This window comes from Cheilinus undulatus, linkage group 18 (genome assembly GCF_018320785.1).
Source record: "Cheilinus undulatus linkage group 18, ASM1832078v1, whole genome shotgun sequence".
NCBI lineage: Eukaryota > Metazoa > Chordata > Actinopteri > Labriformes > Labridae > Cheilinus > Cheilinus undulatus.
The window spans coordinates 37,952,559-37,978,034 of NC_054882.1; the positions used below are offsets into that span (position 1 = coordinate 37,952,559).

At 40.6% G+C, this 25,476-nt stretch overlaps 1 protein-coding gene across 1 annotated transcript in view; it reads right to left on the reverse strand.

Annotated features, from left to right (window-relative positions):
• Positions 1-24,193: 24,193 nt before the first annotated feature.
• Positions 24,194-25,476, reverse strand: part of LOC121525923 (ovarian cancer G-protein coupled receptor 1) — a 34,883-nt gene continuing 33,600 nt past the window's right edge. The window contains exon 7 of the mRNA XM_041812142.1: positions 24,194-25,448. Coding sequence (XP_041668076.1) covers positions 24,982-25,448 — 467 coding nt within the window. The 3' untranslated portion in view covers positions 24,194-24,981. The remainder of the gene's footprint in view (positions 25,449-25,476) is intronic.

Below are 25,476 nucleotides of genomic sequence, written 5' to 3' on the forward strand. Positions count from 1 at the left end.
TCAAAACAGACCACGCAAAAATATTTTTAAAGATTTTTAGTTCAAAATAGGCACAATTAATATATTTCATTGCTCATGATGAACAGAACAGGCAATCATAATATACAACAATGAGAATTCCCATTCTTGTTGATTCTTTCTGGGAGCCAGCAGAAGTGTTCACGAGCCAGCAGAATTGTTGGGGAGAGGCGAGTGTTGCTCTCTTATTGTGTAATTATTTGTGTGCCTTTAACAAAACTTAAAATCAAAGTTCATAGTCACTGGAGTTTTAAAACAATTTGAATTTTGTTCACTGAAAACATGTTTAATAAATGATTTTTGTATTGCAATTTATTCCACTCTTTTTGTCCCACACTGAAATATTGAGTTTTTATAGCTTCAGTAACATCTGCACATTGACTCAAGGTTGGCCTATGTTTTACCCAAAACAAAACTTATTTAATATATTATACTTTAATATTGTAGGAGTACTGTGCTTATTGAGACAAAAAGCAGAAATTAATTAGTGAAATTTAATGTTTTTAATCTGTTGCAACCGTCCCTGGTCCGTGTTGCAACTGTCCCCAGGTTTGGGGTCAGTTGCAACATCTGAATTCCTCTATTCAAATAAAGATTGTGATTGATATGTCATATGTAGCCATCTTTAAATGTTATGGGTAATTAGCAGACACAGGTAAGTTTAATATGTGAAGATTTGGTGTGCCTAGTCCAAATAATCTCTGAGTAGCTGAGAGTAATGTAAAAAGTGTTGCAACTGTCCCCAGTCTCCCCTATACATTACCTCGATCATACAAACACTGGACTGATGTGCAGAGAGAGAAAGAGAGAAGAAAAATGCTCAAAGTGAGGCCCCCTACGATATTAAGGCCCTACGCACTTTGCGTATTTGTGTCTCGGCAGGGACGGGCCTGCATATATGTGCTTTAAACATTACTGGAACGTTTGACACGCATATATTTATATAAAGACAATAGGAACAATGAAACTTTAAATGAGGTTCACCAAACTGTTCAATAAAAACCTGCAGACAGATAAGAGTCTCTAAATGAAAACTCAGAGTGCTGAACAGATGTTGACAACTTTGACTAATGTGATTTCAATGCAGCAAATCTAAATCATCTATTATTTCAACATAAATTTTAAAGCTTTATTTCACACATTTAATGACACTTCCACCATAAATGATGACACAAATTTCTTCTCATACCAGACGTGCACAATTTAGCATGGCACAGCGTTTCCCAACAACAGCATTTTGGCTAGTAGAAACGCTGAGTGGCTAGTTACTTTGAAAAACCACTAGCCATGAGGGCAGGTGAAAAGTTAATGTCAAGCCCTGTATGAAGGATATGAGAATGAAATAAGCTGCTATAAGCTGTGTTGTTGGGGGGATTGTTGTGAGCAGATGTCTGCTGTGTTATCGTCCAGTGAAAGTTTGCTGCTTACCATTACTTTAGGACAGGGGTCATCAAGAACATTCACACAAGGGCCATATTTAGTCCCGACAGAAACTCTGGGGCCGGATTTTCAAATACACAAAAAGCAAATAAATATTTTGGGTTTAATCGAAACAGAATTGTAGTAGTATTTGTATTTTCTTTCAAAACGCAGGACATTTTTAGTCATTACCAGTGAGATCTATCCCAATTATCTAAAATGCAGCAGGCCACAAGGAGCCTGACAACAAAATATGCTGGACCCCTGAAAATCCCAGAGAATAGGCCCTCTAGAATTGTGATTTTGTACTAGTATTAATCCATTTTTGATATGTTTAACCCCTTTTTGCCTCTTTAACCAAATTTTTTCAAGATTTTAACCCCTTTTGAAACCAATTTTTTTGCATTTTAACCACTCTTTTATACATTTTGCCATTTTTCTTCTATTTTTGCCACTTTTTAACCCCTTTTCATTACTTTTTTTGCATTATTTTTTGTCATTTGTAACCAATTTTTGATACTCTTTGCCCTTTTTTCTCTCTTTTACCAATTTTGCCACATTGTAACCTGTTTTCACCACTTTTTCTGCCAATTGTTGTCCCTTTTTGCCACTCCAAAACCAATTTCACCACTTATCACCTATTCTGCTACTCTCTAACACCTTTTCACTGCTTCAACTGATTATTTTTGCAGCACTTCTGCCAACCTTAACTCTTTTTTAAAATATCTACTTATTATGACAGTAAATGTTAGCGAAAACAGATCAAATGTTCAGTCATTGTAAAGTTATTTCAATATTAACTGTTTGTGGGATTGATTTAACAGCTGCAGAAATTTAAAGCAAAGGGACAGTCTTAAAACCACAACATCTATTTTTCCTCCTTTTCTGAATCTAATCATCTTCTGGGGGCCAGACAGGAAGCTTTGGGGGGCCTGATATGGCCCCCGGGCTGCCAGTTGATGATCAGTGCTTTAGGATTAGTTATGATTATTAAGTTTATGGTGTATTCTAAAGGCCTCTAATTAGAAGTTTGCTACTGCTTTATAAATAACAGTAGTTATTACAAGTGACTAGTACATTTTAGGCTTATTGTTAATTATTTCAGACTACTATGGCAGTGGATTATTGCTCTGAGTGGATTTTTGCTAACTCAACTGAGTTAGTTGATGTCTTCCTCTTTACCACATTTAATAGATTATTGTGATGTGAATGAACACTGGGACTGATTGACTGAGCTGGCACAGGTGTGCCTGATTGCAGGGAGGAGGAGAGACTCTGGGTTGTAGAGAAAAGGCTAGTGGGTCCAGGCATTCGTTGTTGGAGCACCCATCGCGGCGGTTCGGCACTCTACGGGCGGGAGGGTGTCGTTCGTAGCTGTTTATGGCTGCTGGCGACGAAGACAGTTAGAGCAGGGGGTAGCTGTTCCAGTGAGAGGAGGGGAGGTTTGATGCGCTCTGTAGATAGTCAGGGCCGGGTGTAGAGAGTGCTGTGGCCGCCATCGCTCCTCGCCTTGAGCCCCGTCACACGCCAGTCGGGCTCCGTCCACGCCGTCCAGCGAAGCCGCTTCCCTGGGGAGTTGGACAGCGTCTTAAGCGAAGACCCCGGGGGGGGGTCTCGCCGACTGGGCGAGCTAAGTATTTCTGAACATTTTATAGTGTAGCTTTATGTGTGTGTGGGGTAAAATGCTATTGATCATAGGTAGGTTAGAAGTCTAATGGGGGAATACACTGTGACCTGTGCAGAGCAGCCAGAGGGTTTTTACCTTGAGTGGTGACGTCACGTGTGAGTTGCTGTATGAACAAGCCGCGTGTGTAAATTGCAGTGCCTCCAGTAGAGGGCGACAGCGTGCCGTGTTCATTGGTGTGCCTTAAACCAAGAGTCTGGCCCTGTGCTGAACTGTTTGCAGTGGGTAACCGTAAAAGCTCTCTTGAGGGTGTCTCGTCAGGTTGAGGAGGTCTCCCATTACAGTTGCTTGCTTATTTTTACGAATTGTGTTATTTTTACCATGTTAATAAAGATTGCTTATTGCGTTTTGTAAATTGCATCCTGTGCTTATTTGACGGCTCTGACTCAGTGGCAGTAAATTCCTGCCACACCCTTTGGAACCCTCAATTTATTAGACTGGTGGCAGCGGTGGGATCAAAATGTCAGAGCCAGAAAATAATCCACTTCAGTCTGCAGAGGCAGGCTCAAGTCATTCAAACACCCCCCCTCTTCCCAATAGTAACAGTCAGGCTTTAACTCCCCGGCCAATCTTTATGCCTGAGACTTTTACTGGTGCTGGACGGGAATGATCAGATTGGGCTGAGCAGTTTGAAATGGCTGCTGATGTTAATAATTGGGATGAACGTTTGTTAAAGTTTATGAGCCTCCTTTTGTCAGGCAGAGCCCGTGAAGTTTACAGTGGGTTGTCAGCAGCAGCTAAAGCTAATTATGTCTCATTGAAGGAAGCAATGGGTAGATGTTTGGACCCATGTGATAGTGATGACTGGAATAGGGCAAATTTTTCTTCTTGGTGAAGGCTGCACAACGAGACTGTCAGAGAATTTGGCACTGCATTGCGACATCTGGTGGTTAAAGCATATCCCTCTGCAGATATTCACACCCAGGATCTGTTAGCTAAAGACCATTTTGTTGCACATGTGGGGAACGGGGATTTGCGCGTCAGTCTTCGTAGTGCCATGCCTGTTACACTGGAAGATGCATTCAATCTTGCTGCGGAGCTTGAGCTTATCAGAGGCTTGGAGAAAGGTTGCACAGTCTCTGATGCTAGGGTTCGTGGGGTCTGTGAAAAGTCTGAAAGTAGCGAGCGAGTTGACACCCTGCTCGCAGTTGTAGAAGGTCTACGACAAGAAGTAAAATCTTTGCAAACAACTGTACAGGCACTGATAGACCCAAATAAATCTGTCTCTGCCCCTCCAGTGTTAAGTCCTTCCCCCTCCTTAACCAACGAGAGGTTGATCTTAGGGGGGGATGCTGGGAATGTGGGTGTAAGCGTCACATAAAACGCGACTGTCCTTATTTGCAGGGAAACTAGTGGGGGCATGCACCGAGGGCCAAATGTCCGCCCCCTCTTCTCCGTCCACTATGGCCCCTGACAACTTAAAAGGTGGTTCCGGCTATCTTAAAGCTAAACTAGGTGGGTTTGACTGTTATGTTCTTGTAGATACTGGAGCCTCACGCTCGGTCATCCCTAAACGATTGTGGCTTTCTGCTACCAAAGGAGGGTGTGATTTGGTAGACTATCCTGGCAGTGCAATAGCAGCCAATGGTGGGGGGATGCAGATAGTGGGGTGTTGGCAGACAGTATGCCAATTTGATTCTCTTGCTCTTGTTGCCAACCTTTTAGTCTCTGATATTCCTTCGGAAGAGATTCTGCTTGGGTTTGACTTTCTGTCCCAGTATGGCGCCGTGGTTGATCTGGGGGAGAAGACCTGTCAGATAATGGGAAAGCTGTTTCCCTTGGTTGATCTTAATCCATCCTTAGAGCCCCAGGTGGTCTCTGTCCAGTCTGATACTGTTGTACCCCCGCGCAGTGAGGCCATAATTTGGGGCCAAGTTCAGAGTGGGTGGGGAGATTATGCTCAGGGGATGTTGGAACCTTCTACTTCCCTCTCTAAACACTGTGACATATTGGTAGCTCGGGTAGTTTGTAGAGTTGAACAGGGTTTGCTACCAATACAAGTTATCAATGTAACCAATGATGCACTGACATTGAAGAGTGGCATGAAAGTTGGTACACTGTTCACTGATATTGAGGTGGGGGAAGAAGTGGAGCAGGGTGGGGGCAGTGAGGAAGGAGGCAGCTTACAGCCCTGGACAGTTGATGCACTTATGAGCCAGTTCGGGGTAGAAGGAAAGAGTTTTTCTCCTGGGGAACTAAAAGCTGTTAGACAATTACTGCACCAAAACATCTCTGTGTTTAGTCGGGGGGAGACTGACTTGGGCAGGACTCATTTGACTTTCCATGAAATTGACACCGGGGACGCCAAGCCCATTAAGATGCATCCACGTAGAGTCCCTCTCCATCTACAGCAGGAAGTGACTGATAATTTAAAGCAAATGCTCGCTAGTGGTATAATTAGTCCTTCCTGTAGTCCGTGGGCAGCCCCTGTAGTACTTGTGAAAAAGAAGCAGGGAGGGCTTTGGTTTTGTGTTGACTATAGGAAGCTTAATGATGTCACTAGAAAGGATGCGTACCCTCTTCCTAGGGTTGATGATGCCCTTGATAGCTTGAGTCATGCTTGTTGGTTTTCCACCCTTGATTTGGCGAGCGGATATTGGCAGGTGGAAGTGGATCCCAAAGATCGCCACAAAACAGCTTTTATTACACACCAGGGACTGTTTGAGTTCAATGTTCTGAGTTTTGGGCTTTGCAACGCACCCAACACTTTTCAGAGGTTAATGGACTTGATTCTTGCAGATTTACAGTGGACTACGTGTTTGGTTTACCTTGATGACATCATTGTTTTCGGCTGGACCTTTCAGGAGCACTTGATACGGCTAGGTGGTGTGCTTGGAAGGCTCCGGCAGGCGAATCTTAAGGTTAAGCCATCTAAGTGTAATTTGTTTTCCACACAGGTCCATTACCTTGGGCATGTCATTTCTGCTGAGGGAGTGATGCCAGATCAGACCAAGGTGGAGGCAGTTAGGGAATGGCCCGTCCCTAAAAATCAGACAGAGGTTCAGAGCTTTGTAGGGCTAGCGTCTTATTATAGGTGGTTTGTAAAAGGGTTTGCAGATATTGCTCGTCCTTTGCATCAGCTCCCTGAGAAAGGGAGGCGCTTTCGGTGGAGTGATGATTGTCAGAGTGCTTTTGACCAGCTTAAAGCTAGTCTAATTACAGCTCCGGTGTTGGCATATCCTGACCCTAACAAACCATTTATCCTGGACACAGATGCGAGTGATGTAGGGATTGGGGCGGTGCTGTCTCAGGAGGAGGGGGGATTAGAACGAGTCGTGGCGTATGCTAGTCGGGCCCTCACAAAACAAGAACGTAAATATGCCACAACCAAAAAAGAACTTTTGAGTATGGTGACTTTCACGAAACACCTCAAACACTATTTGTTAGGAGAGGAATATGTGTTACGCACCGACCATAATTCTCTGCGGTGGCTGCACAATTTTCAGGGTTTGGAAGGGCAGTTGGCTCGCTGGGCAGAATAGCTTTCCAACTTTCAGTATAAGATCATTCATCGTCCTGGTAAACTACTCAGTAATGCTGATGCTCTTTCCAGGCTTCCAGCTTTCCTAGAGAAAACCCAGCAGTCAGGTCAGAATCCCTCCCAGGTAGTGACAGGTGTGGCCACCCCGAAAGTGTATGTAGTGCAGGAGACCCTGCCTTCTATAGTGTCTGATCAGGAAGGACAGTTGGATGAGTTGTCCCAATCGCAGATGGATGATGTTGTGTTGCGGCAGATAATTGATTGTAAAAAGCAAGCAGATAGTTATATGCCAGAAGCACATGAGCTGCAGAAATATGCCCCTGTTTGGAATCAACTTCAGTTACAGGGGTCTAGGCTGGTGAGGGTTCCTCCGGCCAATTCCGATGCTACATCCCAAGTACAGGTAGTACTGCCCCGGTCGATGGTGCCTAGAGTGTTAGAACAGCTGCACAGTGTTTCTACAGGAGGTCACTTGGGTGTGCAGAAATTACAGGGGAAGGTTAAGGATCGTTTCTATTGGCCAGGATGGTTCACAGATGTGAAAGCATGGGTCAATGACTGTGTAGACTGTGCATCCCGTAAGACTTCAGGGAGGCAGCCTTGTGCCCCTTTGCAGCCGTCAGTCACCTCAAGACCTTTTGAGCGGGTAGCACTTGACATCCTTGGACCCCTCCCAGAGACTCCAGCAAAAAATAAATACATTCTGGTTGCTGGTGACTATTTTTCTAAGTGGACAGAGGCTTTTCCGCTCCCCAATCAGGAAGCCCGTACAATTGCTAAAGTTTTAACAGAGGAGTGGGTGTGCCATTTTGGGGCTCCTTGTTGTATTCACTCAGATCAAGGTCGTAATTTTGAGTCTACACTGTTTAAAGAATTGTGTAGGCTCTTGCATATCCATAAGTCTCGCACATCACCTTACCATCCTCAGTCAGATGGGTTGATTGAGCGTTTCAACCGTACCCTTTTGTCTATGCTGTCTCTTTTTGTAGAGGATAATCAGTCAAACTGGGATGTTCTTTTGCCTTACGTGATGTTGGCCTATCGGAGCAGTGTACATGCTAGTACCTCCTTTACTCCATATCGAGTCTTGTTCGGCTGGGAAATTGTGTTGCCTGTTGACATTATGTTAAATGTAGGCAGTCAAGAGTCATTCACCTCAGTGGACGACTATGTGTCGAAGCTAAGGGACACATTGTCTACTGTGATAGAGGCAGTTAAGAGGCACCAGGCGAGGGCATCACAGCAACAGAAAATGTCCTATGACTTTAGGGCCAGCGTTCAGTATTATTCTGAGGGAGACCTAGTTTGGGTGCAGAATAAGGCTAAGAAGCGTGGGGTGTGTCCAAAACTACAGAGGCGATACAAAGGTCCCTTTAAAGTGATTGAGAGAGTGACTGAAGTGTTGTATAGGCTAGTACCAGTAGAGGGAGGTCCAGAGAGTGTCGTTCACTTCAACAGACTCAAACCCTTTACTGCTTCTTTTCCAGTGCCGTCACCTCCAGCTTCAGGGTCCGGAGAAAGACAGACAAACTCCCTGACCAGATCCAGCCGACGTCAGTCTGCAGGGGCCCCATTGGGGGCCAGTTGGGTTTACCATCGCCAACCTAATCGGGGTGCCTCTGCAGGAGGGAGGGTGTCGATGGCAGGTCAGGGGCACGGGAACCCTGTTGTGAAGGATACCGGACAAACTGAGAGAGCTCTGCAAAGGAATCAACCAGCCATGGAACCTGCCACTCCTTCGGATGGCCCCCCAGTTAGACAGTCATCTTCTGCGGAGGCGGAGACTGGATCCTGTTTGGGACAATTGGAGGACCAAGCTGCAGGAATACCATCAGTGGAAGAGGGATGTCCAGCACGACAGCGGAGACCCCCTGCATGGTCTCGAGATTATCAGATGTTGTCATAGTGACTCGAGGACGAGTTTTTCGTCAAGAGGGGGGGAAGTGTGATGTGAATGAACACTGGGACTGATTGACTGAGCTGGCACAGGTGTGCCTGATTGCAGGGAGGAGGAGAGACTCTGGGTTGTAGAGAAAAGGCTAGTGGGTCCAGGCATTCATTGTTGGAGCACCCATCGCGGCGGTTCGGCACTCTATGGGCGGGAGGGTGTCGTTCGTAGCTGTTTATGGCTGCCGGCGATGAAGACAGCCGACTGGGCGAGCTAAGTATTTCTGAACATTTTATAGTGCAGCTTTATGTGTGTGGGGGGTAAAATGCTATTGATCATAGGTAGGTTAGAAGTCTAATGGGGGAATACACTGTGACCTGCGCAGAGCAGCTGGAGGGTTTTTACCTTGAGTGGTGACGTCACGTGTGAGTTGCTGTATGAACAAGCTGTGTGTGTAAATTGCAGTGCCTCCAGTAGAGGGCGACAGCGTGCCGTGTTCATTGGTGTGCCTTAAACCAAGAGTCTGGCCCTGTGCTGAACTGTTTGCAGTGGGTAACCGTAAAAGCTCTCTTGGGGGTGTCTCGTCAGGTTGAGGAGGTCTCCCATTACAGTTGCTTGCCTATTTTTACGAATTGTGTTATTTTTACCGTGTTAATAAAGATTGCTCATTACGTTTTGTAAATTGCATCCTGTGCTTATTTGACGGCTCTGACTCAGTGGCAGTAAATTCCTGCCACACCCTTTGGAACCCTCAATTTATTACATTATGTTTGTGACAATACAGTTTTCTAATTTGAACAATCCTGCCTCCATTCCTACAGCTGAGTTAGGTTTTTGATGTAGTACTTTGTTTTATTCAAAATAACCTTAATATGCAAAACAGGACTAAATGTAATGTTAACTATCCTTTAAATAATCTAATGCTTTATAATGATAAACAAGTTAACACCATACATAATTTAACATGAGAGGTTATCATGACTGTAGCCTTTTTTGCTTGTTAAGTGTAATAGACTTTGGTATGTTCCTGGATCATCTAATAGATTAGGAACCTCTCCATCATAGATTGGTCGACTAGGGGCCCCCAGACACCATCTTGCACAGGGCCCCCACAAAGCTATATGGCCCTGAAGGACCGTCATTGATTTTAATATGAAGTACAGCCGTTCCCCTTATTTTTAACAGCAGAGAGAAAAGGAGAGCAGTCATTCAGTTACTTTGCGTTTCCTGCAGCATCTTCCCGCCCTGTTTGAGAGGAAAGCGTATCTTCACATCGTGGGCAATGTTATTTTGCATGTGTGGTGATTAACAGAATCTGCACATGCACGGGCGGGAGTCTGCGGTAGAGGTAATCTTCACTTGTTTCATCAGCAGTAAGGAGAGGTAGGCTGGTGATGCACAGGTCAAACCTCCAAGCTCAACAATAGATAGTTTGTTCTAGTCAATGAATAGAAACGTTGTCTGACGGAGTATACTCTTTATTAAATAGTGGATCCCTCCCTGTTGTACACTGGGGACACAGAGACATCACGCTGGTACCGTTTTGTGCTCCAGGTTCAGGATCAGCTGGGCACAGCCAGGTGACTCTGAGGTCTCTAGTCTCAGAGTTTTCTCTGGTAGCCACAGCAGAACTTTATCAATGACGTTTTTATGTTGGGATTCTTTTATTCATGGGAGCAGAGTTTTTCTAGCTGACGGAACCATTGGCGTGACGTCAGAGCAAATAATCAAAATATTAAATTAAATTATAATTTAGTGTGAACTGTCATGGACTGAAATGAATATTTTGTTAGGTCGGTGCTGATCACACAGTGAAGTAAATTTTCAAGTCCTTTATTTCCTGGCCTGAGTGATTAAATTCCTGAGCAGTTTGGACATAGATCTTTAGTCAAGAACAAGTCTATATAGGTCTGTTATGTTGGGATTTTGTCAATGAAAACAATTTCAAATGATGTGTACTTTTTCTGAGTGGGTACGAGGGGGGCGTAGCTTTCTTCGATGCAAGTAGGGGGGGCCCTGGGCCAAAACTTACATCTAAAGTAGGGCCTGACTGATTGTTCGGCCCACTGATTTAATCTGCCGATTCTAGCCTATTAAAAATAATTTTTAATGGGCCAAAAAATGGCTGATTAACGATTATTCATAATGTTCAGGAAGAAAGGAGAGAAAATGTGAATGTACTTTTAGAGGGCATCAGAGAGGCACATTTCAAATCCTGTTTTCCCTCTCACCTATTACCTACAGATAATAATAATAATGTCATCATTTGTAAATACACTCACTGACCACTTTATTAGACACACCTGTGCCATGTACTGTACACCAATAACAACATTTTTACCATGGATTCTGCTTTAATAAATGTATGATAAAGTTATTTATTCTGAACAGGGCATAAGGGTTAGCTGTTAAAAGGCCTCATTATGTGCAGGTAGATTAGTAGAGTAGTACAGCTGCAGTAAGCAAATGTAATACTTCACCTTTTTATTGTTTATTTACTTAAAATCAGTAAAAGTTCTTCTTCATATTTTTAAACACTGACTTTGTCTCTTTCAGAAGACGGACAATTCTTCCTGGTCAATCCTCTTGGAGATTACAACCCAGAGATCATCATCATCCCTGATGAAGAACAGGAAGCAGGTGAGTTTGAAGGTGAGTTTGAAGGTGAGTTTGAAGGTGAGTTTGAAGGTTGGTTTGAAGATTTTTTATTTGGTAGAGGTGCCTTGATCTCTGACGAGGAGTTTGATGATGAGATCAAAAACATCATCGCCTTAAATTGTTGGGAGGATGATGAGGATGACGATCATCCTCCTGCAGGACCTTCTGTCTCCTCTGGACCTTCTGTCCCAGAAGAGTCTGGTCCATCCAGCTCAGGCCTGGGCCTGAAGAGGAGCAGGGAGGAGAGCTCTGCAGTAGAGCAGTGTGCAAAGAGGCAGAGGATGGATGAAGATGTGGAGGATGAGCAGCCTTCCATCTCTGGAGTCACCTCCTCTTTGCAGAGCAGGTCCTGGCACTGGAAGCCTCCGTGTGACGACAGCGACTCGGATTAAAACCGACGACCTGTCTGATGGGACAGACTTTGTGTCCAGCAGGCTCCAGGGGTCTCCTTCAACCTTGTTTTTTTGTAATTTTACAATTTTCATTGTCTTTTTAAATTTCATGTTCCCCTGTTTTAAATTTCAGTTTAGGTTTAATTATTTTTCAATTCCAGTTTGTAAGTTTAGTTTTTAATTAAGCAAAAATTGAATTATTCGTTTTAGATTTTTTTTCCAGTAATTTGGGATACCTGTGAGACCTAAACGGTCAAAAAACAATTTTTTCAAGTTTGATAGTTTAATACTTGTCAAGGCTTAAAATGACCATTGTTTTAAGTATTTATCAGTTAAATCAAATCAGGCCATTTTACATCTCCAGCCTTGGGTGTACATGTTAGTCAGTAAAAGCACATTTATATATTTATGTATTATGTAGTTTAACAATTCAACAAAGGGTGATGACAAATTTAGATTATAAAAATGATTAATGTCTAGTTTAACAATTTAAAAATTAAAGTAGTTTTAAGAATTTAAAAAGCAGAATATTGTATTTATTCAGCAAAAAAAAGTAATTTAGTTGTAGTTTTAAAAATTAAAATTAATTTGGTATTTCTTTATTTAGAAAAAGTAATCTGTCCTCCAGTGATGGGAGTTGGTGTAGGGATTAGATGAAAACACACACTAACTGTCTAGTTAAACAAATAAAAATTGAATAAATGTAGTTTTAAAAATAAAAAAACGTCAAATATTGTATTTTTTCACTAGAATAAAGTTATTTGTCCTCTGATGAAGGGGGGTGGTGGCGGGCTTACATTAGAAAAGATAATGATTGTATAGTTTAACAATTAAAAAATAGAATAAAAGTAGTTTTGAAAATCGTAAAGTCAAATATTGTATTTTTTTACTAGAAAAAAACTATTTGTCGTCCGGTGAGGGGCGGTGGCGGGACTAGATTGTAAAAGATAATGATTGTGGCAGGTTTTGATGACAACACACACTTCTATGTATGTATTTATTTATTTATTTATTCATTTATGTATTTATTCATTTACTTTAGTCCCTGCTAACTAAAATGATTTTCACATTTGTAATTGTAGTTGTTTAATGTAGTTGTTGTGAACTCTAATTACTTCACACGTGTCTGACATGGTTGGAGACTACTCAGGTCAGGCTGTTTTGGTTTCATTCATAATTATTCTGCTATTTAATGTGATTGTTTTAATGACTTTGACAAACACAGGTAAGTTAACAACTCATGACATTACTACACTACTTAAAATATAAGTCAGATTTCTATGGTGTACCATCTCTGTCAAAAGTCTGTATGCATAACTTTGACACTTTGTATCCGTGTTTGAAAACTTTTTGTGTAAATAAATGCTTTGTACCCCAAAAAAATGGTTTTGTATATATGAGTCAGCGAATTACGAGTGTTTTATATGAGGATGAATCTAAAAGCTACGGCTTCAAGCAGTCACGAATACGAGTCTGATTTCTACGCATACAAACTCGAGTCCTTGGGTATGGGGCAAAAAAAGCGTTCAAATGATGTCACCGGGGTCACAGGCAGGTCACAGGGAGACGAATCGAGCCCCGATTCCACATGTGCAATGATGGCTGACAACGGGGACGCTGCTGCTGCCAGCTCTGTCTCGGCATCACAGGTAAAGTACATAACGTGATATCTTATCGACATTTCCAGTATTATTTTGATAACACTTCATAATAATAAAGATTTTTTAAACACGTACAAGTTGTAGAATCAGCCCACTAGGTCGCAAGCTAATGTTTTCTCACATGTAAAACGAGCGGTCAAACCCTCGGTGTGAAAGCGGGAGGTTTGTAACGTCAACCACCCCCTGCTGCTTAACGCCAAATGCTTTTAGAAATCAGATTCATATTCGCGACTGCTTGAAGTCGTAGTTTTTAGATTCATACATGAAAACACTCATAATTTGCCTACTCATATATACCAAAACATTTTTTGGGGTGCAAAGCATTTATTCACGCACAAAGTTTTGAAACATGGATACAAAGTGTCAAAGTTATGCATACAGACTTTTGACAGTGATGGTACACCATAGATTTCACTTATTCAGAAATGAAGACGTTGTTCCTACTAACTCTTTTATACCTGTAAGATCCCCACAGAATGAAGCCCCAGCTTGACGCTCCTACGAAGATTCCATTTTTGTTCCGATCCAAAGAAAGAAGAAAAGAAGAAAGAAATCTTATTTCCACACTTGATACAAAATTCAAACAAAAATCAGTCCACCACCGGGTGGCGTGGGCGTGGCTAACTGGCCTAAAACTTTCCACTCACAAATCTATGACACAGTGAATGCAGATGTCAATAAATTACCTGCATTTAGGCTCCTACAATACCATTTATCTTCATAAAGTGTTGCTGAAGACAACGCTAAGTCGGTCAGAAGAGGTAAGGCTAAACTTTTAGAAGAATTAAATGAAAATTTGCTTTAAGAAATTTCAATTTTATCTGATTTGAAATATTTACAATTTCAATTAAAATTTGGTTTGTTGTTAAAGGAGTAGATGGCTGTAACTAGTCAGCCAAGGAAGAGTTATGATTTAAAACAACTTAAATGAAATTCTCTTGTCTTAAATGTGATGTAATAATTCAGCTGTTGTGATTTCTCACTCACTATGTTGTATCTTTCTCTTTTTTAGATGCTGACACAGAGAGAAAGGCTCAACATGGAGAGAAGTGTTTACCCTGGACCAGATCAGAAGGATGGATGCCTACAGGACCAGCTAGAGAACCATGGCCGCCTTTTTTTTTCAACATGTCAGAGTAACTAATCCCTTCAGTCAGTGTTCAGTAGTAGCAAAAGTTACATCAATAATCAAAAGCTGTTGTAAATATTTGGATTTTGTTGATTATGCTGTAACATTCCTGGAAGGCAGATTTAACATCAGATCTCTCAACACAAAGGTGTTTACATTTTGTTCTAACGTATTCAAACTTGTCTTTCTGTCTCACAACACAGGAACCTTCTGTGTTGTTGGTTTTTGTGGAGCAGCTCAACATGAGCCAATGGATCAAACCTCCTGCCCCTCCATCTTCACCCCTCTTCAGCCAGCAGCCCAGTGACAAGGAAGGCTGTTCAGTTTGGGACGTTCCTCACACACCATCCAGGAATCTTTGATGTAAACCCCTCACAGAGAGACAGAGACTCAGAAACCACTGACTCCAAAGATCCAGAAGTCTCTAGTTTGCAGTCAGGGACTGCTCATCTGGAATCTGGGTAAATGCCGGAAGGGCTGCCCAGCTACGGGCTGTTTGTGACCATCACAGGACTGTCTCTGGACTATTTGGATCTTCATTCTTGTCCTATACCTGTAAAATACGGGGCCTTTTTATTAAAATGCTACTTTTTACATCAATGATTGTCACATAGTCTATTTAAGTTTTCCTGTCTTGGGGTAAGAGGCCAGGTTGCAGTCGTGTCATTGTGAGTAGGATGTGACGGCTGATGGCCTGTATAGGTCCAGTATACGGTGTTCTTGCCCTTCTACTCACTGGGCTTTGAATCCCCTACTGATAGTAAATAAAAGCAGAGAAAGCAGAGAGAAAGGTGGAGGGGAAGGAAGATAAAATATCAAACTGGAAGCTGGGGCAGCGGGCTTTGGACAAGTTAGCCTACTAGAGCCATCAGAGGTACTCAGAAAGGAACTGGGGCACATCAGCAACCTCATGGTATTACTTTAAACAATGGAGTACTAGAAATAGTTTACAAATCATCAGGAGCCAAGTGCACCAAGGGTAGCATAGGACTGTTAGCTACACCTGGCCATATCAGGTGTGTCCATGTGAACGTTCATTAGCTGATTGCTGCAAAGTAACACTCCCACTCTAACTTCTATCAGACTACTGTCAGAAAAATTAAAGAAATAACACAGACCGAAAGACAAGAAGTCATTATTCTTTGTAGAGCCACAAAAAAAAAAAACAGGTCTTATAAGCCGGCATGATGTCAGATAAATATGAACCTGTTTCTCTGAGGGTTTAACGTGCCCCTCACGCCTGCCCTGCTCCGTCTTAGGCTATGGAGTCTTTTCTATTCAATAAGCAACCCACATTTATTTACTGAGTATTGTATTCCTAGTGTATTTAAATAGATGATTATGACACAGCGTACTGAGAGAGAAAAGTTGGCGCACACTCTGAGAAAATCTGCCCCTGCGGCGGGAAAATGCCGTTTTACTACCAGACACATCTTGTATTTAGAGGATATTATTTTGTTTTACTTAAACAGAGCTTATCTGATAAAACAAAGCACCTGTCTGACTAAACATCGTGGTTTCTAGTCTGGTCACAGATGACTTTTTTCTTCATGCTTTTTCATTGATAAATCTTGTGTTTCTTCTATTTTTGACTGTTACTGTGCGGTCTCTGTTCACAACACATTGGTTCATTTTGACTTTTAAATTTACACCTGCTCCAGTATAGGCGTACAATTTACAACCAGGCAGAACTCAAACACAATGCAGTCAGACAAGTACTGTTCTCCACAAAACCCAGCCCCGTCCATCAGATTGCCAGATGGAGAAGTGATTCGTTACTCCAGAGAACACTTCTCCACTGCTCTAGAGTCCAGTGATGGTGTGCTTTACAACACTGCATCCACAGATTTGCATTGCACTTGGTGATGTATGGCTTGGATGCAGCTGCTCGGCCGTGGAAACCCATTCCATGAAGCTCTTTATGCACTGTTCTTGAGCTAATCTGAAGGCCACATGAAGTTTGGAGGTCTGTAGTGATTGACTCTGCAGAAAGTTGGCAACCTCTGCCTACCATGGCCAGCTCCAGCTCCCCATGATTCCAGAATAAAACATGACTCCGCCCCCTCCTTGCTGACATCACAGCCTTGTTGGGACATGGTGGCCATCCACCAACCATCCACTACTCCATCCATCTGGACCATCCAGGGTTGCACGGCACTCATCAGTAAACAAGACTGAAAATGAGTCTTCATGTATTTCTGGGCCCACTGCAACCGTTTCTGCTTGTGAGCATTGGTTAGGGGTCGCCGAATAGTAGGTTTATGCACGACTGCAAGCCTCTGGAGGATCCAACACCTTGAGATTCATGGGACTCCAGAGGAACCAGCAACTTCAAATACCTGTTTGCTGCTTTGTAATGGCATGTTAGCAGCTGCTCTCTTAATTCCATGAATTTTTCCGTCAGAAACCTTCCTCATTATGCCTTTATCTGCACAAACCAGTCTGTGCTCTGAATCAGCCACAAATTTCTTCACAGTACAAGATCACACTGAAGTTTTCCTGAAATATCTCATGTTTTCATACCTTGTCTAAGGCATTGCACTATTTGAGGCTTTTCAGCAGCAGAGAGATCCTTTTTCTTTCCCATACTGCTGAAACCTGTGGCCTGCTTAATAATGTGGAATGTCTTTCTTAAGTAGTTTTCCTTTAATTGGACTCACCTGGCAAACTAATGATCACAGGCGTCTGAGATTGATTTCAGTGATCCAAAGAGCCCTGAGACACAATACCATCCATGAGTTTAACTGAAAAACAAAAAACTTAATGTTTATGACACTAAAATCCAATTTGCATAATAATTTGGAATGCGGTGTAATGTTTGATCTTTATAAATCATATAACAAAGAGTACAGTCAGGACCTGCCCTATTCTTATCTAAATAGGTGCTATACAAACCTGACTGACTGATGTTCTGCTGCTGTAATAAACATTATCACCGTTTCAGATGTGAGTTTGTTATTATTAAACATTTGATCAAACATCATCTTAAAAACATCATCCACTGGAAACAGCTCAGGTTTTCATTAGCAATAAAACAGACTTATATGTCTGGAATGTTAAAGTTATTCTGTGTGCAGTGTGAGGTGTGTTTATCTACAGTTATTTTCTCATTTGGCTTCACATTTTCAGTAGGGAAGTGTTAGTCTTAGTTGCATTTACGATTCTTTTCCTCATTGAATTACAAACCTCAAGAATGCTGCAGGCTGTAATGATGTTAAGATAGATTCAGACTGAATGTTTACAGCCATAATAAGGTGGGAGAGAATACAAACTGTGATGAAATGGCACTAAAGGAACAGCAAACATCCCATGAAATGTAGAATTATTACAGGCTGTAAAATGTGAGTACATGAGGTGTTAAAGTCTGAGTGTCTGGCTTTTTTTTGCCTGTGCTGGGCATAAAGTGTCCCTGTCTAAATGCATTACTCTGCTTTACACAGTAAGACATCGGATCAGCAGGACATTATGAGAATATGAATTTAGGCTACTTTAATTCAATTTGTATTCAGCCTGCAGCAGAAAATAAGCTTTAAATGGGCTCTCCATAAAGTATACATTTCTGATGTTTGTAATTTAGCCAACACAGAGTTCAAGCCGCAGAGAGGGAGAGGCCGAAGATGTAAATAGCTGAGCTTTGATTCCCAGACAAGCTACTTGCTTTAAAACATTACAGTATTTCTAGGATGTGAACAGTAAACAATCAGACTCTAGTGGGCACATCATGGTTCATTATTGTCACTGAGGCTCTAAATCAGTGATAGATGTTTCATTCAAACATCTTCAGTTCATTCTTTGTCTATCCTTCTACGACCCTGCATGCAAATATGAGGACATTACATTTTGGCTGTTCTACATCACCATTATAGTTCCTGCTGCTAAAATTTTTGAGATAATTGAACAGAATGTCAATTAAAAATCAAGTAATTTGCTTGAAATTTTGCTATGACATTTTCAGGATTTTTTAGTAAAATTTAAGGGAATTTGTTTGGATATTTTGGGGAATGAACTTGGAAATTTTCAACTATTTCCATGAACATTTTTGGGATATATTTGTACATTTCAGAAAAGCTATGTTTTAACATTTTTGAGGGGAATTTTTGTTATTTTGAAATTTTTTGTTCATTTGAATTTTTTTGGAATTTATTTAAGGAATTTGGGTGGGAAGTTCCTTTTATTTTCAAGAATTTTCATGGAATTTTGGGGAGTGTTTTTGTAAATTTTGGGATAATTTTATAAGAAATTTGGGGGGGGGGTGCGCTTTAATATTTTGAAACATTTTCTTTAAAATTTCCAGGGATTTACATAGATTTTTGGGGCAATTTTTTAATATGGAATATTCAGGCTTTTTGACAAACTTCACTGACACATTTTGGGTCTCATATTCTGAGGTACTTTAAAAATATTTTAAAGATTTTTCACAGACACTTTAGACAATTTTTGTGAAATTCTAGGCAAAATTTGAAAGGAAACTATCCAAGAAAATTTAAAATTTTACTTATCCTAAATAAGTGGGGGAAATAAAAATTGCACTGAAACTAAAAGCTCAGGTCTCGGCAGCTATAAATCCATGTGAGGTTGAAAAAAACCTGCAAAAAACAACCATCCATCATTTGCATTTATTCTAATTCTTTTATTGCACATGCTGTAGCCTTGATTGCTTAGGTATCACTCCATTGCATTCAGCATGCATCCTTTTTATCTGTGAAAACTAGAAAGCTGTATCTAGAGAATATTTTATGATGAAATGCTGGTAAGAAGTGGCCAGCTTTGACACAATTTCCCCTTTCTACTTCTGCTTTGTCATGCTGTCCTCATCTCACTCCATCTCCTCTTCAACTGTGACCTCTGACTCCTCCAACACCAGGGGTTAATGGGACTTCCTGCAGGACGACAGCAGCAGCCAGCATCTGATACTGCCAAGACTGACACACACAAATATCATTCTGAGATCATAAGTGCCTCCAGAGGAAGGATTCAGTTACAAAAACAAACACAATGACACACTAAAAACTTTTAATAATCTTCATTTTCATCTCTTGAATCACCTGAGAATTGTAATTTTTAATCTCCTAAGACCAATAAACACTTCTATTTAGCCAAACACAAAATTATTTACACAACCTTGGACATACTGTTTGAGTTCATTAAAGTTTGCTTCATTTTTTGCATCATGCAGAGCTTTCTTTACTGTTTTTGTGCAAATAGTCTAATATACAGAAGCCTTAAGCAGCAGAGTAAATATTAGCAGCTATCTTAACTTTAAACATAACTCTAAAAAAAAGTAAAGCACATGAGCCTTGCACACTGAGTTGAAAGAGGCGAATTGTTTTGTACCACAATGAAAATAAATAGTGAGGATGAGCCTGTGGCTCTGTCACTCCTAAAATAATCATGTTTGATCCATCCATCCTGACAGATCTTCATGCAGCACCAGCTCAGACGTCACAGTTATGAGAAGATGGAGAGATGGAGAGCTACTCTAAGTTCAGTCGGTTAGGTGGCTGTGAGAATAAAAACGTATGCCTTTATCTGCTATACTTCCATGGTTGGCATTCTCATAATACACAAGCAAATCACAGTGTTTAAAGTGAGGTTTTGGTGCAGGAACGGGAGTGAGAAGTAAGCTCCAGGCACTGCTTTGAATCATCAGTCACCCATAACTCATGAGAAAATTTGCATAAAGTCGTATCAAAAAAAATAATGATGGACAAAAGTTTTGGTGTCAGTGTGCAAACATGATCAGAGCATGATATCGATTTTCTTCAACATGTGAAAAATTCAGACCTGGTGTGCAAAAGCGATGAGCATTCTTAGCAAATATTAAGTCAGCAAAATTAACACCTGCAGGTAGCACTATCAGCCGGCCTGACCTGCAAGCACTCATGTCACATTGTTGCCGCAGTCCGTTAACCTTGTAAAGCAGATGGATTTGCCTGTTTTTGTGTTTCTTACTGGTGAATCCATCCTGCAAAGCTCCTGTCTGAACCGTTTGGGCCCAGTTAGAAAGTGAAAGGACCAATCAGCTAGCAGCCACAAGAGGCCGGTGCAATTATGGCGGAAGACATTAGCATGGATGCTGCTAAAGCGTAAGTTTAATCAGAGCTTAACAACATTTCTTCATTATAAGGAGAACAAAGAACAGCAGTGAGTTAGTCGTGTACTGACATGGTTATAGTCACCATGGTTTGCATTATGCAGCTCTCTATGGAGTTTACTCCTCCGTAGTGGCGAAACATGGTACGTCACATGTTTGTTGCTTTGATTGGCCCGTAAAGATGTGACAGACAGAACGTTCATCAAGTCACCCTCCCAGTGTTTTTCTAAAGGATCTACCCTTTCCCAAACACTGTTTATGGAAGGTTTCACACATCCATCTGGTGTGCCAGGTTAACAGTCCGCCATAAAGCTTTAAAATGGCCATGGAGCAAATCTTTGGTCTGAAAAACCTACTGATTCACAGCATCACTACCATGACTCATCTTTGACGTTGATATACGTGTGTTTATGCACTTGGATACATCACCAAAACAGTATGAGGAGTTTTTATTGTAAATAATTATTTACAAAGATTATTAGATTATAGATTATAAGATTATTGTTAGATTATATAAAGATTTATTCTAATCAAAATGTAAAAATAATTGAATTATTGCCATTTATTAATATGTTAAATGGTGTCTTACATAAATCTTGGCAGAAGATGGAAAACTGAGTAAACTGATCCTTGCTTCATAACCCGCACTGCTGTCTGTTGATTGCACTTATCTGATACATCCAAGTTTCTCTCTTATAGACCACACTAACCGCTTCTTTTATCTTTGCTTTGTGTTTCTCGGCCATTCAGAATTCCCAAAGAGATCACCCTTTATCAGAGAGCCGAGGGGACCTGAAGAGTCTGCTGTCATAAGGCTTTTGGAGTGGTACCTCCTGGGTACAGAGGCAGTCATGGTAATGGAACGACCAACGCTGTGCACTGACCTCCTGACTTACCTCAAGCCACTCTGGTGTCTAACAGGACGACGATGTGAAAGTACTAAGATTGGACACTACGTTGAAGTCATTCTTCTTCATGGACATTGTGGTTTATCAGTAGAATTGTATTCCATTGCTCAGGTGTTGCATATCTCAAACATGTAAGAAAACAGTTTTTTATTTCTATTTTTTACTAATTGAATCTGAATATAAAAGGAAGCGTCTCTCTCCTCTTCTCATGTCAGACCCTCATGGCTCAGCTGGTAAAAGCAGCCATAGAACTGGACCAAAATAGTGTATTCCACCAAGATTTAAAACAAGAAAATATCTTGGTGGACTTCCACTCTGGGAAACCTCAACTCAGTATAACTGACTTTGGCTGTGGGAGATCCCAGATTACAACAATGTTAAGCACTGACCAGTTTCTGTTCTCTTTACTCTCATGTTTGGACACAGCTCTGACTTCATTCTGTTTCTCTCTGTCCTCTAGAAACCTGCTCACTAGTGCCACCTGAGTGGCATTCATTTGGATTTTATAAGACCGGTCCAACCACAGTTTGGAGCCTTGGACTTCAGCATGCTGAGCAAGACAAAGTTTGACAGCATGGAGTATATGAGGTGGGGGGGGGACTGCGACTAAGCAACCACCTGTCAGCAGGTATGACATCAAATTTCTAAATGGGAAAAATATAACTTGAAGATGCTTTAAAATCAATGCGACGCACCTTCATACAAAATTACCTGCTAATAATACGGCACATATTGCATAACTGAGAACAATCAGGATTTTCTCGAAGATGAATTTTTCAAGATAAAAATTTGTGGGACTCTGTGTCTGTCAATCTTTATTCTCTTTACTTCCTGTAGTTGCATCAGAAATGGTCAAACAAATCCAAAAAAAATCATTCTTGCATTTCAATAGCTGAGCATTGCACATCAAGATCTTGAAGAGAAGAGCATATTTTAGCTATCACACAAGGCCTACATGTCAAAAAAGTTTAACCATGTTTGAGACCACTAGTTCAGACAACAGTGAGAACTCTTAAATCCCAAATTATGTTATAAATATGTCATCCTCCCTTTCTCCCCCCAGACTTCCTGCACCTTTGCCTGGCAGTTTTCTCTCAAGACTGTGGAACCCTAGAGGACCTTAAGGACCACCCCTGGCTGCAACACCTCTAAATAGGCCAACGCCCTCCTTCTTTACCCGCTAAACTTTATTTACACTAGAACTGCTTTACTTCTCTTTACATTTTACCTTTAAAGTATGTCACATTTTTCTAACTAAATCTGCAAAAAAGCAAATATTTGCATAAAATGCACCTCTCCCAGCAATTAAATTTGAAGTGAAAATTCATGAGCTGCATGGTGGTGCAGGGGTGAGAGCTGTTGACTCACAGTAAAAAGGTTCCTAGTTTGAATCAAGGGACTTGGTTTTTGTCCTGATTTGCATTGCCAGCTGTGAGGCCTTCTATAGAGAGGTGTGTGTGCCTTTCCAAATCAAATCAGAAATTTAACTTACCACAGATGGACTCCATTCAAGGTGTAGAAACATCCCTTTAATGATCAAGGGAAATGGGAGGAAGCTGAGCTAAAATAAAAGTGTTTTTTTCAAAGGGTCTGAATATTTCTATTGAATAAATATTGACTTCATACTTATGTTGTTGAAGTTTTGTACTTTTAAATATCTACATTTTTAAAAAAATGTGTCACTTTGTCATTATGAGGCTCTGAGTGTTGGTGAATGAGAATAGAAGTTATATTTTTTTCTACTGTAGCATCAGGCCACAACCATGGGCGGAGCGAGCGGGTGGCTTATGGGGCTTCAGCCCCGAATGCTTTCTTTAAAGCCTGAATCTTTCAGGTTGGTTGTCAGTATGTTGTTTAGGAGTGTTATTTCAGATAAATGCAAAAAGAAATAAACAAAAACAATTGAGCCTTGTTGATCACAACATGGAAATGCATTTTTTTTAAGTAATTTTAAAAATCAGATCTTTCTTTTACTTTTAAGAACGTATGTACGTTATGTAAATGTTGGTATGAATTTTTTTAATTCTAAGAAAAATAACAATTCTGACATCTTCTTTGAATAAACAAAAAAATGCATGTCAATTTTTTAATAGCCCTAATACTCTTAAGTATCTATACACTCACTGAAGTGTAAAAAATACTTTTAACATTGTTCTAAAAATACATATTCAGCATTTTTGTGAATAAATAAATTGATCTAACCTGAACTGTTGCTTTACATTGCTTTGTTTGGAAATATGGGCTTCAATTGTAAATTTTTTTCACCAAATTCTACCCTACCTTTGCAATGTTACTTAAAATATAAACTTCAGACATTTTTAGGATGCAGAAATGAAAATTATTGGACTCCAGCATGGTGTATCATGATTTTAGAACGATAATGACACTTTTAAGAAAAAATGATGTTATCAATTAAGTTTTTTTTTTAGGTTGAACAACATTATTTTTGCCTAAATGTTGCATAGATTTGTTGGCATTTTTAATTCAATTTTTTATTTAAAAGTGCACAAAAAAATGCATTAAACTGTCTGATCAGCCAAAAATTTCCAAAGAAGTGCCCACCCCTCGGCTATCTTTTGTTTGGGCTTAGCTCCGGACTTTAAACATATCTGGCTCCGCCCCTGGCCACAACATAAGAAAACTGAAAAAAATGAATGGGGTCTAAATGCTGTCTGAATGCACAGCTTTATCATCTAAATACATGACATTAGTTTATGAAGTTCAGAACTAAAACGTCAGACCTTAAACACTTTTTCAAATTTTAAATTAAAAACAAAACAAAAAAAACATAATGTGGAGAGTAGTCCAACTGACAGACCCAAGATTCACACATCTGAAGAAAAACTAAAACACCATTTTAAAAACAAGAATTTTTTTTTTTTAATTTCAAGGTTTTATAAAAATATGCTTTATCACAGTTATCTCTGTGTAAATATATAATAAGAACATACTGTATAACATTAGGACAAGCTGCTTCATCTGTGATAATATTTCTATGTCCTTGTAACAGATAAATACTTAATGTTGAAGTCTGTTAACATTTTGAAGTTAAATTTCTACAACAGTTAAACTTCTAAGAATAATTTCGTACCAGTCATGATTCAAGGAAACAAGTTCATCTTACATTCAGCTCAAGTCTTAAAAGCAAAACTGTTATACAGATTTCATAGACCTGTAACAACACTTGTAGCGTAATGTTTTTGTTCAGTAACTGATGGGCTATTGGATTCTTCAAAATATAAAATACTGACCATGGTAATATACTTCATATACATGCTGTATGTAAACATTAAATTCCCTTTATATTTATTCTTCTTTAGTGGATAAACAGACCTGCATGTGTGCATGCAATGCTTTTTAAACTGCTCTGGATAGTCAGTCAACTCTTGTAATGACTTTAGGGCTGTTCTGTTAAAACATAATGATGGAAAGTTTCTGAGTTAGCCTGCAAACGTCTCAATCTGCACCATGCCTGGTTGCCATGGCTGCAGTTTCAGAGGGGAAATACAGATGATTGATAAAATTAAGACAGTATTTTCAGTCTGATTTAATAACACGGGTATGATAAAGTAAACAACATGTGATGATCAGCAGATTCTCTGGGATCCTTCTGGCTCAGGCAGGTCACTTGTAGTTGATCCTTTAACTTTTAGCTGCTCATCTTGTTGCTTTCTTCAGCCATCTCTTTGTTTTCTCTCTGCGTCTCCATTGCGATCACACAGCTTGGCTTCCCGTCACTGCCTACACATTTTTCAAAGTCTTTGTCAGTTTGTAAAATTAAAGGTTTTAAAGTTTTCTCCTCAGTCTGTGTGATTAAAACCGTACTTTTTGAAGTGTCTGTTTTTGAGTTGTTTAACGTGGTGGTATGTGTTAGCAGCATCACTGTTGGATGTCCATTGTTTTCATCGGTGGCGACCTCGTGGGAGTCGGTGGTCGGGTTGCTTGGGCTGGCGTTGCCGCGGCGCAAGCAGCAGCACAGAATTTTGCCGATGGGCCTGAATATCGCTCTGTAGAAGCCGAGGCGGGCGCTCTCGCTTACAAAGCAGTAAAGAGCAGGGTCAGCGACGCAGTTCAAGGTGGTCAGCAACAACGACAGGTGGTAGTAGTTAAATATTCCTGGAAGGTAGAAATATCAGTGGAATGA